Below are 13,393 nucleotides of genomic sequence, written 5' to 3' on the forward strand. Positions count from 1 at the left end.
TAAGTAAGTAAATTGTAGTAAGTTTCAGGAATTGTTGAGTCCTACAACTCAACAGTTTTCTTTTTCAGTATTGTTTTGGCTATTTTGGAGCCTTTTATTTCCATGTGAATTTTAGGGTCAGCTTGTTCATTTCTGCAAAAATGACATTTAGAATTGTGTTAGAGATTGCATTGAATTTGTACATTAATTTGGTGAGTATTGTCATATTAACAATATTAAGACTTCCAATCTGTGAGCATGGATGTTTTTCCATTTACTTACATTGTCTTTAATTTTTCAGTATTTTGTAGTTTTTAGTGTATGAGCCTTGCATTTCTTTGGTTAAGTTTTTTCCAAATTATATTATTCTTTTTGGTGCTATTCCCAGTGGTATTGTTCTCTTAGTTTTATTTTCTGATGGTTCATTTCTAGTGTGTAGAAGTACAACTGATTTTTTGTTGAGCTTGTACCTTGCAACTTTGCTGAGGTTGTTTATTCTAATATTTTTTGGTGTGGATTCTTTAGGATTTTTAATATATAAGATCATGCTTAGTATATAAGATCATGCTATCTGCTGTAAAGATAATTTAATTTCTTCCTTTCCAGTCTGGTTGTTATTTATTCATTCATTCATTTTGCCTAATTGTCCTGACTAGAAAATCTAGTACAGTGTTGAATGCAAGTGGCATGAGCAGACATAAATTTGTTTTGTTCCAGAGCTGATGGAAAAAGCTTTCAGTCTTTCACCATTAAGTATGATGTTAGCTATTGTGAAATGTGTATTTTATTTTATTTTTTAAAACATATTTTATTGATTATGCTATTACAGTTGTCCAATTTTTTTTCTCCCCTTTATTCTCCTTTGCCCTGCTGCCTGTCCCCACCAGCATTCCCCCCACCCCTTAGTTCATGTCCAAGGGTCATACATATTAGTTCTTTGGCTTCTCCATTTCCTATACTATTCTTAAACTCCCCGTCTATTTTATACCTACTATTTATGTTTCTTATTCCCTGTACGTTTTCCCCCATTCTCTCTCTTCCTCCTCCCTGCTGATAAACCCCATGTGATCTTCATTTCTGTGATTCTGTTCTTGTTCTAGTTGTTTGCTCAGTTTGTTTTTATTTTTGTTTTCCTTAGGTTCAGTTGTTGATAGTTGTGAGTTTGTTGTCATTTTAATATTCATGGTTTTGATCTTCTTTTTCTTAGATAAGGTCCTTTAACACTTCAAATAAGAGGGGCTTGGTGAAAATGAATTCCTTTAACTTGACCCTATCTGGGAAGCACTTCATCTGCCCTTCCATTCTAAATGATAGTTTTGCTGGATAGAGCAATCTTGGATGTAAGTCCTTGCCTTTCATGACTTGGAATACTTCTTTCCAGCCCCTCCTTGCCTGTAAGGTTGCTTTTGAGAAATCAGCTGACAGTCTGATGGGAGCTCCTTTGTAGTTAACTGTCTCCTTTTCTCTTGCTGCTTTCAGATTCCCTCCTTATCTTTAATCTTGAGTAATGTAGTTATGATGTGCCTTGGTGTATGCTTCCTTGAGTCCAACTTCTTTGGGACTCTCTGAGCTTCCTGGACTTCCTGGAAGTCTATTTCCTTTGCCAGATTAAGGAAGTTTTCCTTCATTATGTTTTCCAATAAGCTTTCAATTTTTTGCTCTTGTTCTTGTCCTTCTGGTACCCCTATGAATCAGATGTTGGAACATTTAAAGTTGTCCCAGAGGTTCCTAAGCTTCTCTTCATTTTTTGAATTCTTGTTTCTTCATCCTGTTCTGGTTGAATGTTTCTTTCTTCCTTCTTCTGCAAACCATTGATTTGAGTCCCGGTTTCCTTCCTGTCACTGTTGGTTTCCTGTACGTTTTTCTTTATTTCACTTTTCATAGTCTTCACTTTTTCCTCTATTTTGAGAACATACTCAACCATTTCTGTGAGCATCCTGATTACCGGGGTTTTAACTGTGCATCTGATAGGTTGGCTATGTCTTCATCACTTAGTTGTATTTTTTTCTGGAGTTTTGATCTGTTCTTTCATTTATGTTATATTTCTTTGTCTTAGGTGCACCTGCTAGGGTAGTAAGGGGCGGGACCTTAGGTATTCACCAGGGCAGGGCAACCCACATGGCTCCATGTGTTGCTGTTTGTGGGGGAGTGGTCCAAGGCAGAACAATAGCACCTGTTCTGTTTTCAGCCTACTTTCAGTCACTTCCCCCGCTACCCACAAGCAAATTGGGCCCGTCTGGTGCTGATTCCCAGGTGGGTGGGTTTGTGTACTTCATAGGACCTTGTGGGTCTCTCCAATGAACTCGCCAGTGAGGTTGGGAGTTTCTCCTCCTGCCTCAACCCCCACAAATTTTTTGAGTCTGAGATTTTGAGGCTTTATTTCCCAGTGCTAGAACTCTGGGTTGCATGGTCTGTCTGATTCCCCAGTTGTTTCTCCTGGTTTATTTGCATGCAAATGTGGGACCATCTGCTCTGACGGCCAGCTGCCTCACTCTGCCTCACTTGCCCTGTCTGCCAACTTCTGCCTTGCTGAGATTCCTCTCCACCCCTCCTACCAGATGAATGTTTCTTCTTTAACTCCTTGGTTGTCAAACTTCCATGCAGTTCTGGTTATTTTTTGTTTTTAAATTTGTTATCCTTCTTTTGGTTGTGCAAGGAAGCAAAGCGTATCAACCTACGCCTCCATCGTGGCTAGAAGTCCTCTTTTCTTTTTTTTAAACATAGCATCTCTTTCTTGTTTTATGGATGTAGTAACCTTTCATGTGTCTCTGAAGATAGTGGAGTTTTTATGTTAAATTTCTGTTTCCTATAGTGTGTTTTTTTGAGAGCCCATTTTTTCTGATGTTGTTTGCTTGGTCTTTTTCGTGTTGCAAGTTTTTGGGTGGGTAATGAGTGAGAATAGTTTGAATTACACATACTCTTAAAAAACTGATATTTCTTTTTTATTTTTCTTTTTTAAAATTTTATTTATTTTCAGACAGATGGGGAGGGAGAAAGAGAGGGAGAGAAACATCCATTGGTTGTCTCTTGCACACCCCCCCCACTGGGGACCTGGTCCACAACCCAGGCTTGTGCCCTGATCAGGAATCTAACTGGCAACCTTTCAGTTTGTGGTATGATACACAACCCACTGAGCCTCACCAGTCAGGGCAAAAACCTGATTTTTCTAATAAATTTTCTTAATTTTTTTTCTGTGTTAAGTAGAATCATTTACATTTGTTTTTTGATCTTAGTATTTAGCATTTTGAAATACATTCTTAGGAAGACCTTGATCATAAGTGGTGATGTTTTTCTCTGAGAAACAGTTTTAAAGGCAATGACAAAAATCTTTTACCTTTGCTGCCACTATTATTTTGTATATGTGAGAAAAATTCCTATTTCAGTCAAAGTAACATGCATATATGTGTTTAAGTAATATAATTCCACATGTGTATGTATAGATACACATAGCGATGATTTCATATGTACACACACACACACAGAAACAAATCAAAACAGCCAGTGTTTTCTGCCACATTGCTATTTGTTGTTTCGCAATAGACCTGTTGCACTTTCAGACTTTTTAATTTTTCCCCTCACATTGTCTCTTGACTTACTGTGAAAAATGAAGATTTGTTTCACTTACACCACAATTTTTACACACGTGTCCCACATCCCACACTTTCCCTTCCCACATTCTTAATGAGGTACAGCCCAAGCTTTACCAGAATTGTAAAATTTCTTGCAATATAAAGATTTCTAGTGGCTTCACATATATGTTTTTTCTTCATGAAATATTTCCTGGGGCCCTTCATCTTCTTACTTCTTTGTGGACCGTTTTATTCTTTCTTAGCCTGCCTTTTGCCATTTTCCTTTGAATTTCTTTTGTCTTTTGTCCCTACTGTGCTGCATCCTATCTTTCTCTTTCTCTGTTTATCCTTTCATTTGGGTGAAGTGCAGCTTATATTGGGTTGGCCAAAAACTCTGCATGGTTTTTTCCATAAAACAAAAAGCACATTTTTTCATTTTTATCAATAACTTCATCGATTTGGATATTTTGAGTATGTCGGCTATCTCCTGTGTGGTATAATGTTGATTGTTCTCAGTTAACGTCTCGATTTGATTGCTGCCAACTTTTCTACATAACTGTGGAGCATCATCCAACAAGAAATTTTCAGCACCAAACTTCACAAACCACTTTGACACATTCGATCAGTCACAGCACCTCCTCCATACAGTGCACAAATCTTTTTGTGTGTGTGTGTTTCAGTTACATTTTTACCTTTCTTGAAATAATGAAGCATACGATGCTGAAAATGCTTTGTATTTTCTTCCATTGTCAATATTAAAATGGCTACACAAAAATTCACCAATTTTTTTTCCAATGGATGCTGATATGACAGCTGTCACATAATACGATCTAACAAAATTGTTTTGAATGAAATTAAAGACAACAAAGTGCTATTGGGAGTAAAAAGGAGAAAACTGTATTTGAACAATGATTAAAATATAATAAAAAAACAAACAAACAAAAAAACAAAGTGGTACTAGAGCCATCTTACAGAAAGAAACAAACAAACTTTTTGGCCAACCCAATAATAACTTCCCGAGAAAAGGTATATTAGAGGTAGTTTTTGAGTCTGAAAAGTTGATTTTTTATATTTGATTGATGGCTTAATTGGATTTAGAATTGTTACTTGAAAGTAATTTAATTTTCCTTAGAACTTTTAACATATTGCCCCACTGTCTTCTAGCTTCCTTCAATATTGAGAAGTTAGAGCCGCTCTGATTCATGGTTCTTTGTGATTTGTTTCACTCTGCAAGCTTTTAGGATCTTATTTCACTAATCTTAGGTGTTAAGAAATTTTGTGATGATACACCTAGCTGTGGTCCCTTTTTTTTATTCTTTGTGCTGCAAAGTCATTGGACTCTTTTAATCTGGAAACTCCTATCTTCAGTTTTGAGAAACTTTCTTGTATTGTTTCTCTAATTATTTCCACTTTATCTGCCACCATCCTCCCTCCAACTACTGGATATTGGACCTTTAAGGTAGCCTCTGTAGTCATATTGTCTTTTCTGCTCATGTATTTATTCTTTTTTTTTTTTTTTTTTGGTTCTTTCTAAATTTCCTTAACGCTTTCAATGAACTGAAAGTTTTCTCACTGAGTTCTTTCTTGTTTAATAAAGGGATAACTTTGAGTCATAGTGTAATTAATGGCCAGTAGGAAATAATTTGCTGTTAGGTTGCACTACTTGACTTTTGATGTCAGACTGCTTGTTATTTAATTGGGAAGCCATATAGATATCTTGTGATGATCCCACATTCAAACTCTTTCTCTCAATATCTAATAAAGCAAAGATTATGCGCTCTTTGGTAAGATATCATGAAATGAATAGAGTAGGTGCAATTTGAAGGAAATTATATATGCAGAGAATTCAACACCTAGTTTTGTGAGGTGCTTTTGCTATGGATTGTTTAAAGTAATGGAATGTTTTTGTTGTAATTTCATAGGATGATTTTTCAGGATTGTCACCATATGAGAGGAAGAGACTGAAGAACATATCAGAAAATGCGAACTTTTTTGCTTCGCTTCAGTTGTCTGAGGTTTGTGTGGAGTTTCTAATTAAAACAAAGATGCCATTCCTCTTGCCAGTAGGTCAGTAAAATACTCATAGTATCAGGTTTCATAGTGTCAGATGAGGGAGGGTGAAATTAGGAGCAAGTTTTACAGTTAATAGAGATTACTATATTTTATTGATTCCAAGCCTTTTTTCATTTTAATATTTTTGAAATCAGCATCTTAAAACTATAGCTGGCAACTACCCCACCCCCCACCCTTTGTGGTACATAAAATAATGATGTCTTTAGAAAGGTTGTCTCAGATTCAAAGAAACAGGGTATAGACTAAGTGGTTTCTTTAACTAAAGGATAAAGAAGTAGGAGGGATGGGTTGAAGGATGCGTGGTAGATGAAGCAGAAGACAAGCTTTAAAAAATGTTTTTTATTAAATCTTAAACTCTAAGAATAGTGGGAATATATCTTGTATAGGGAATGTTAAGGATAAATGGCCAGTTGTAAGCTAATGTTTTATGATTATTGTATTAAATGTGTACTTTACATAGGTGTGTGTACACTGGGGAAAAACTTCTGTATGTGAGAGAATGGCTATTTAGGAGGTGTATCATATTTCCCCCCAAAAGACATCAAACCCTTGGCTTTGTTAAATAATTAATTGAATTCTCCAAATACCAGATTTCCAAATATTCAATGTGTGTTTGCATCTTGAGGGGAGGGAGGGTGAGTTAATATAACTTTATATAACTAAATTATATACATGTCATTAATAAAAATTCATCAGAAATTTAGATAAACTATCTCTAATTTTGATTTTAATTAACAGAAATTATGATTTGATTTATTATACAAGTATAACCTAAACTTTTCTAGAAAATATCAAACTTTATTGCCTTAGTAGAAGTTAAATCTTTTAATTTGTAACAGTATATTTGATTAAATGTTTAATGTTTAATCATGTAAACTCACTAGCAACCTGGTTTAAGGCATCAGACTATCAGGGCTTTAGATAGTACTATATACTTGCTTTTATTTATTTTGATTTTATTTTATTCTTTTTAAGATTTTATTTATTTATTTTTAGACAGAGGGGAGGGAGAGAGAAAGAGGAGAGAAACATCACTGTGTGGTTGCCTCTTGCATGCCCCCTGCTGGGGGCCCAGCTGCAACCCAGGCTTATGCCCTGACTAGGAATTGAACCAGCAATCCTTTGGTTCATAGGCCAGACACTCAATCCACTGAGCCATACCAGCCAGGGCTATATACTTGCTTTTATTACTGAGAGTATATTTGTCTCCTGTCTATTGCCAAGAACGGGTATCATATTTTAAGGATCTTCATTTCCTATATAGATCTTAGTTTATGTGGATATAGTAGCAGATACTTAATATTTAAAAGGTAAGCTATGTAGTTGTAAGATAGTATTTTTATGTGTATATGTTTTGTATTTTGCAGTCAGCTGCAAGACTCCGTGAAATGATAACGAAGAGACAGCCTCCTGAATCCAAAAGGTAAAAGATATAATTTATATTGTCAGCTCTATGATATATTGCTGAGTTGTTTTATAATTTGAAAAAATGGTTCAGCATAGTACAATAAGTAACAGATCAGAAGCTCTGTAATTTAATTTTAATACATATAGTATTTCTGTGGAAATGCTACTTTTTAATAAAGTTCTCATCTTCATCAAAGAAATATAGAGGAAATAGCCCTAGCTGGTATAGCTGAGTGATTGAATGCCGGCCTGCGAAACAGGAGGTCGCTGGTTCAATTCCTGGTCAGGGCACATGCCTGGGTTGCAGGCCAGTCCCCACCTGGGGCAATGTGATCAATGTTTCTCTCACACACTGATGTTTCTCTCCCTCTCCTTCCCTTTCCTTCCTCTCCCTAATAATACATAAATAAAACCGTAAAAAAAATATAGAGGAAATAGAATCTTATGAGCTGAATTTTATTTTTATTTAATACTATTGCTGCTAATGGAATCTTTATTTAATACTATTGCTGCTAATGGAATCTTTATTTTCTCTAAATTACACTTATTTTTGCCTAGAAAACTATTATTCTTAAAGATTCTACTACTTTTAATATTTCTGGTTATCTTTTTGCTTTTCCATATTTTTCTTTTCCATTCCTAGAATAAAGGAAGGAAACTTATATTTATTGAACACCTATAAAATACAATACAATGACCTAAAATTTTTGTCCTGTCTAATCTTATTTAATTCTGATAATGACCAAATGTGGGAGGTAATATATCCGTTTTGTAGGCTCAAAGAAGTAATTTGCTCCCTGGCTGGCGTAGCTCAGTGGATTGAGCACGGGCTGGGAACCAAAGTGTCCCAGGTTCGATTCCCAGCCAGGGTACATTCCTGGGTTGCAGGCCATAACCCCCAGCAACCGCACATTGATGTCTCTCTCTCTCTCTCTCTTTCTCTCCCCCTCCCTTCCCTGTCTAAACAAAATAAATAAATAAAATCTAAAAAAAAAAAAAAGTAGTTTGCTAAAGGTCAAAAAAGCTCAAAAGTGGAAGCTTCAGGATTTGAACTTCAGGATTTGTTAGCTTAAGTTCTATTACTGCATTTTAGCAATGCTTATGTATAAATAAAGAAACTAAAAATCTTGGCATCATTAGATCGTTTGTTTAGTGCTAATGCTAATGAAATATAGCATCACTTTAATTGGTTTGATTTTTAATACAGGTCATTTAGCTTCAGAAAAGCTAAACTTAATCATGGCCATATATTTGTGAGTGTGAAATGTTGTAAGAGGAACATCATTAACCCTGCAAAGCAATAGTACTGGTTATGTTGCCAGCTGATTCATAATTTTACATTTGCATATTTTTTATTAGTAAAGATTGGTGATATGTTCCCAGATTTATCTTTAGGCAATTTTGTCATTGTTGTTTGAACATCATTGAGTACATTTTCACAAACCTAGGTGTTATAGCCTACTATTAGAATTGTATGTGCTACACTTTTATACCTCTGGCAGCATAGCAGGTTTGTTTGTTTACAAGCTCCATCACAAACCTGTAATTTGTAGCGCAAGCCCTGACTCTAGGCTTTTCTTTTTTAATGCAAATGCCTGCCCTACACTTTGATTGCCTTGGCATCCACTCCAAATAGGCATTCATTTCAAAGAGGCTTCTGGCTTCAAGGAAGGCTATCTGGAATAGATATATCATTGTCCATTGGATAAAGAGCCAGGCCACCTCTCCACACTGAAGTGGATTCAGAGATCTTGGTTGACTGAGATAACTAACCATTTGGGATACTTGTTTTTTTTTCTTTTTCCCCTCTTCTGGTGCTTTAAATTCCCATTCTGTTTTAAATTCACCAATAAAGAGTAAGCTCATAAAACCCTTAGCTGAAACAGCAGAGCCCTAGGCTTTTGTTCTCTCTACCCTTGACCTGGCTATGTGCCCTGGGCAGGCCTTGAAGGCTCCAGGGCCTATAAGTAATAAACTCTTTTTTTCTCCAGGGTTTCCTAATGGTTATTGCTGAAGAGCATTTTGCAATCATAGTGTTGACGGGAGAGATCTGGTTCTTCTTGCTGACACATGTAAAGAATTACATGTCAGCAAATCTAGTAGTATGTGATCAGTTTATTAGTGGTCCATTCCCATGAAAGAGAACAGGACTGGGTAGAGTAGGGGGTGAAGGGCAGAGTTTCAGGGCAAAGCAGGGTGAGGAAAGTGAGAGAGGCTGAAGACCGGGGTGGCAAGCCCCTGGGCAGCCTGAGGCCGGGTGGCCAGAGGCCCCTGTGGCCCGAGAGCCAAGAGCACCCTGAGCCCCTGAGAGAGAGAGAGAGAGCGCGACTCCTTTGTTCTCACGGCTTATATAGTTGGTAGAATAGGTAGGAAAAAAGTCATATATTGATTAACGGGTAAATGTGGCGCCAGCTTTCCTGGGGAAATGTGATTACCCAAATTTAGGGATGAATGGGGGGTCTGTCAGCCCCAAATTCTTATCTTGCTCCAGACTCCCCTTAGTCATCCTGTTGTAAAACAAATATGGGACAGGAGGAAGTTAACTACAATTGGGGCACTTTTCTTCTTTCTTGCTAACGTAGTGTTTCTTGTGATGTTGGAACACTTGTCAATATTATCAGATCAGGCTTAGGACTGCTGAGTTAACATATGAGACTTGTCTCCTTCCTTCTTTCTGCCTCTGTTTACTATTTATTCTACTTAATTGGTAAAAGGTGTTTCCTGGCAACCAGGGTGCTAAATGCTGGCCAGTGACAGTATTGCAATCTCAGAGTTTTTCCTATGCTGTCTTCTGCTTCAATAGCATGAGTAGGTCCAGTTATAAGTTGGTTTAGAAACGGGAGATGTCTGGCAAGCTCACTGGGGTCCATGTGAGTGCCCCAGGCATTTCTAGTTGATAGCAATCAATGGACTGGGACAGGCACAAAGCAGTAATGCCTTGTGCTTTAATTTTATGACTGCTATGAAATGATGTCACTACGCTAGGTGATAGGAGTTTTTCAGCTCCATGAAAATCTTATGGGACCACCAGGTAAGTATTAGTATCAGGTTGGCAGAATGGAAGTTGTATAACGTAAAGGAAAGAGCATCACTTTTGAAATTTGGCAAACTTGATTTCAAGGTTTTTTTTTAATTAAAAAAATTCTTTTATTTGTTGATTTTAGAGAGAGAGGAAGAGAGAGTGAGAGAAAGAGAGAAATATCCATTTGTTGTTCCACCCTTTAATGTATTCTTTGGTTGATTTTGTGTGTGCCTTATAGGTCATAGAATCTGAAACCTTGGTTTATCAGAGATAATTTTAAGTTTTGATTTATCAGCTTATAGCTGTGATACACATATTTATATCTTTGTTTTAAAATTCACTTATGTAGTGCTGGCCAGTGTGGCTTAGTTGGTTGGAACATTGTCCTGTAAACTGAAAGTTTGCAGGTTTGATTCTCAAGAGCCTAGGTTGCCAGGTTGGTGCCCAATTATTTACTGATCAATGTTTCTCTCTCACATCAATGTTTCTCTCCCTCTTTCCCTCCCTTGTCCCCTGCCTAAAATCAATGAATATGGCCTTGGGTGAGGATAAAAAAAATTCACTCATGTTGATGTGTACAGCTTTATTTCATTAATTTCTGCTACTGTATGAGTGTACTATGGTTTATTCCACTGTTGATGGACAGTTGAGTTGTTTCCAGATTTTCATTATTATGAAGAATGCTGCTCTGAACATTCTTTAGTACTTGGGCATGCTTATGTATGAGAGTTTCTCTAGAAATGGAATTTTCTTGGAAGAATATCATATATTAACCACAGTTCTTATTTTATTTATTTTTTAAAACAATTTTATTTATTTTTAGAGAGAGGGAAGGAAGGGAGAAAGAGAGGGAGAGAAACATCAATGTGTGGTTTCCTTGTGAGTGCCACCTACTGGGGACCTGTCTCATACCCCAGACATGTACCCCGACTGGGAAGTGAACCAGCGACTCTTTGGTTTGCAGGCCAGTACTCAATCCACTGAGCACCCCAGCCAGGGCTTAACCATAGTTTTTAAAACAATTTGAGAACCCAGATTATTCCATATGCTGAGGCTTTTCCTTTTTAAAGTGAGGTATTGATTTAGTGAGGTATTGAATGCTTAGGAGTTTCTAGCACATAGTATACTTATAATAAGTAATAGTTATTACTAATAATTCTTTTTAAAAAATTATTGACACTATTACAGATGTCTCCATTTGTCCCCTCTTTGCTCACCTCCACCTACCCTCCATCCCGCCCCCCGTCCTTCTAGTGGTCACCACTGTTTTCTTTGTTTATGACTTAGGCGTGTGTATTCTTTGGCTAATTCTTCACCTTCTTTCATCCAGTCCCTCTCCCTATTACTAATTATTCTGAACTGATATGGACTGAAGTTGAGGTGTTTTTTTTTTTTTTACCATTTCAGTGTTTATTTTTTAAACATTTTTTTATTGTTCAAGTACAGTTTTCTGCCTTTTTCCCCACCTCACCCCTCCCCACCACCTCCTTTTCCTGTTTCCAACCCGCCCTTGTTATTGTCCATGTGTCCTTTATAATTGTTCCTGCAAACCCTTCAGATATTTTTTTAAGATTTTATTTATTTACTTTTAGAGGGAGGGGAAGGGACAGAGAAAGAGAGGGAGAGAAACATCACTGTGTGGTTGCCCCTTGCACACTCCCTACTGGGGACCTGGCCTACAACCCAGGCATGTACTCTGACAGGGAGTCAATCCGGCGACCCTTTGCTTCACAGTCCGGTGCTCAATACACTGAGCCACAGCAGCCAGGGTATGAAGTTGAGATTTTTGTATGAGAATTTTGAAAGTAATTTCAGAGGCCTTTCTTTTCCCAAAATTTTTTAATGAACTGCTTTCTTTTTAAAGACTTAATAGTTTACAGTAGTTCTGGCCAAGATGGAGGCATAGGTAGAAATGCTTCACTTCCTCACACAACCAAAAGAAGGATAACAACCAATTTAAAAACAAAAAATAACCAGAACTGCCAGAAAATCGAACTTCAGCAATCAAGGAGATAAGCAAACATTCATCCAGACTAGTAGGAGGGGCAGGATGGGCAGCTGGGTGGGGAGGAAGAGCAGCAAGGCAGAGGATTGTGTGGGAGAGATGGTGGCTCCTCACCAGGCAGTCCCACGTTTGTGTGCAGATAAGCTGGGAGGAACAACAGGGGAGTGAGACAGACCGTGAAATGCAGGGTTTCAGTGTGAGAAACTAAAGACTCAAAACCTCTGGCTATAAAATCTTGGTTGCGAAGGTAGGAGAAACTCCCAGTCTCAAAGGAGAGTCCATTGGAGAGGCCCATGGGATCCAAGAATGTACACAAACCCACCCACTTGGGAAACAGCACCTGAAAGGGCCCAATGCAATTGTGGGAAGTGAAGGAAGTGATGGAAAGTGGGGCGAGAGCTGAGCAAGCGACATTGTTCCTTCTCTCACCCCTCCCCTACAGACAGTGCCACAACACAGCAAAGTGGGTTGCGCCCTGAACCATGAATACCTAAGATTCTGCCCCTTATAATGTAACAGGTGTGTTGAGACAAAGAAATATAGCATAAATGAAAGAACAGATCAAAACTCCAGAAAAAAATACAACTAAGTGATGAAGACATAGCCAACCTATCAGATGCACAGTTAAAACCCCGGTAATCAGGATGCTCACAGAAATGGTTGAGTATGTTCTCAAAATAGAGGAAAAAGTGAAGACTATGAAAAGTGAAATAAAGAAAAACGTACAGGAAACCAACAGTGACAGGAAGGAAACCGGGACTCAAATCAATGGTTTGCAGAAGAAGGAAGAAAGAAACATTCAACCAGAACAGGATGAAGAAACAAGAATTCAAAAAATGAGGAGAAGCTTAGGAACCTCTGGGACAACTTTAAATGTTCCAACATCTGATTCATAGGGGTACCAGAAGGACAAGAACAAGAGCAAAAAATTGAAAGCTTATTGGAAAACATAATGAAGGAAAACTTCCTTAATCTGGCAAAGGAAATAGACTTCCAGGAAGTCCAGGAAGCTCAGAGAGTCCCAAAGAAGTTGGACTCAAGGAAGCATACACCAAGGCACATCATAATTACATTAGCCAAGGTTAAAATGAAGGAGAGAATCCTAGAAGCAGCAAGAGAAAAGGAGACAGTCACCTACAAAAGAGTTCCCATCAGACTATCAGCTGATTTCTCAAAAGAGACCTTGCAGGCAAGGAGGGGCTGGAAAGAAGTATTCCAAGTCATGAAAGGCAAGGACTTACATCCAAGATTGCTCTATCCAGCAAAACTATCATTTAGAATGGAAGGGCAGATGAAGTGCTTCCCAGATAGGGTCAAGTTAAAGGAATTCATTTTCAC

At 37.6% G+C, this 13,393-nt stretch overlaps 1 protein-coding gene across 1 annotated transcript in view; it reads left to right on the forward strand.

The window, feature by feature from the left end:
• WDR76 (WD repeat domain 76) overlaps window positions 1-13,393 on the forward strand; it is a 54,837-nt gene that overhangs the window by 9,431 nt on the left and 32,013 nt on the right. Inside the window, exons 5-6 of the mRNA XM_028506157.2 lie at window positions 5,471-5,563; window positions 6,989-7,044. Of these exons, the coding sequence (XP_028361958.1) occupies window positions 5,471-5,563; window positions 6,989-7,044 (149 nt within the window). The remainder of the gene's footprint in view (window positions 1-5,470; window positions 5,564-6,988; window positions 7,045-13,393) is intronic.

This window comes from Phyllostomus discolor, chromosome 1 (assembly GCF_004126475.2).
Source record: "Phyllostomus discolor isolate MPI-MPIP mPhyDis1 chromosome 1, mPhyDis1.pri.v3, whole genome shotgun sequence".
NCBI lineage: Eukaryota > Metazoa > Chordata > Mammalia > Chiroptera > Phyllostomidae > Phyllostomus > Phyllostomus discolor.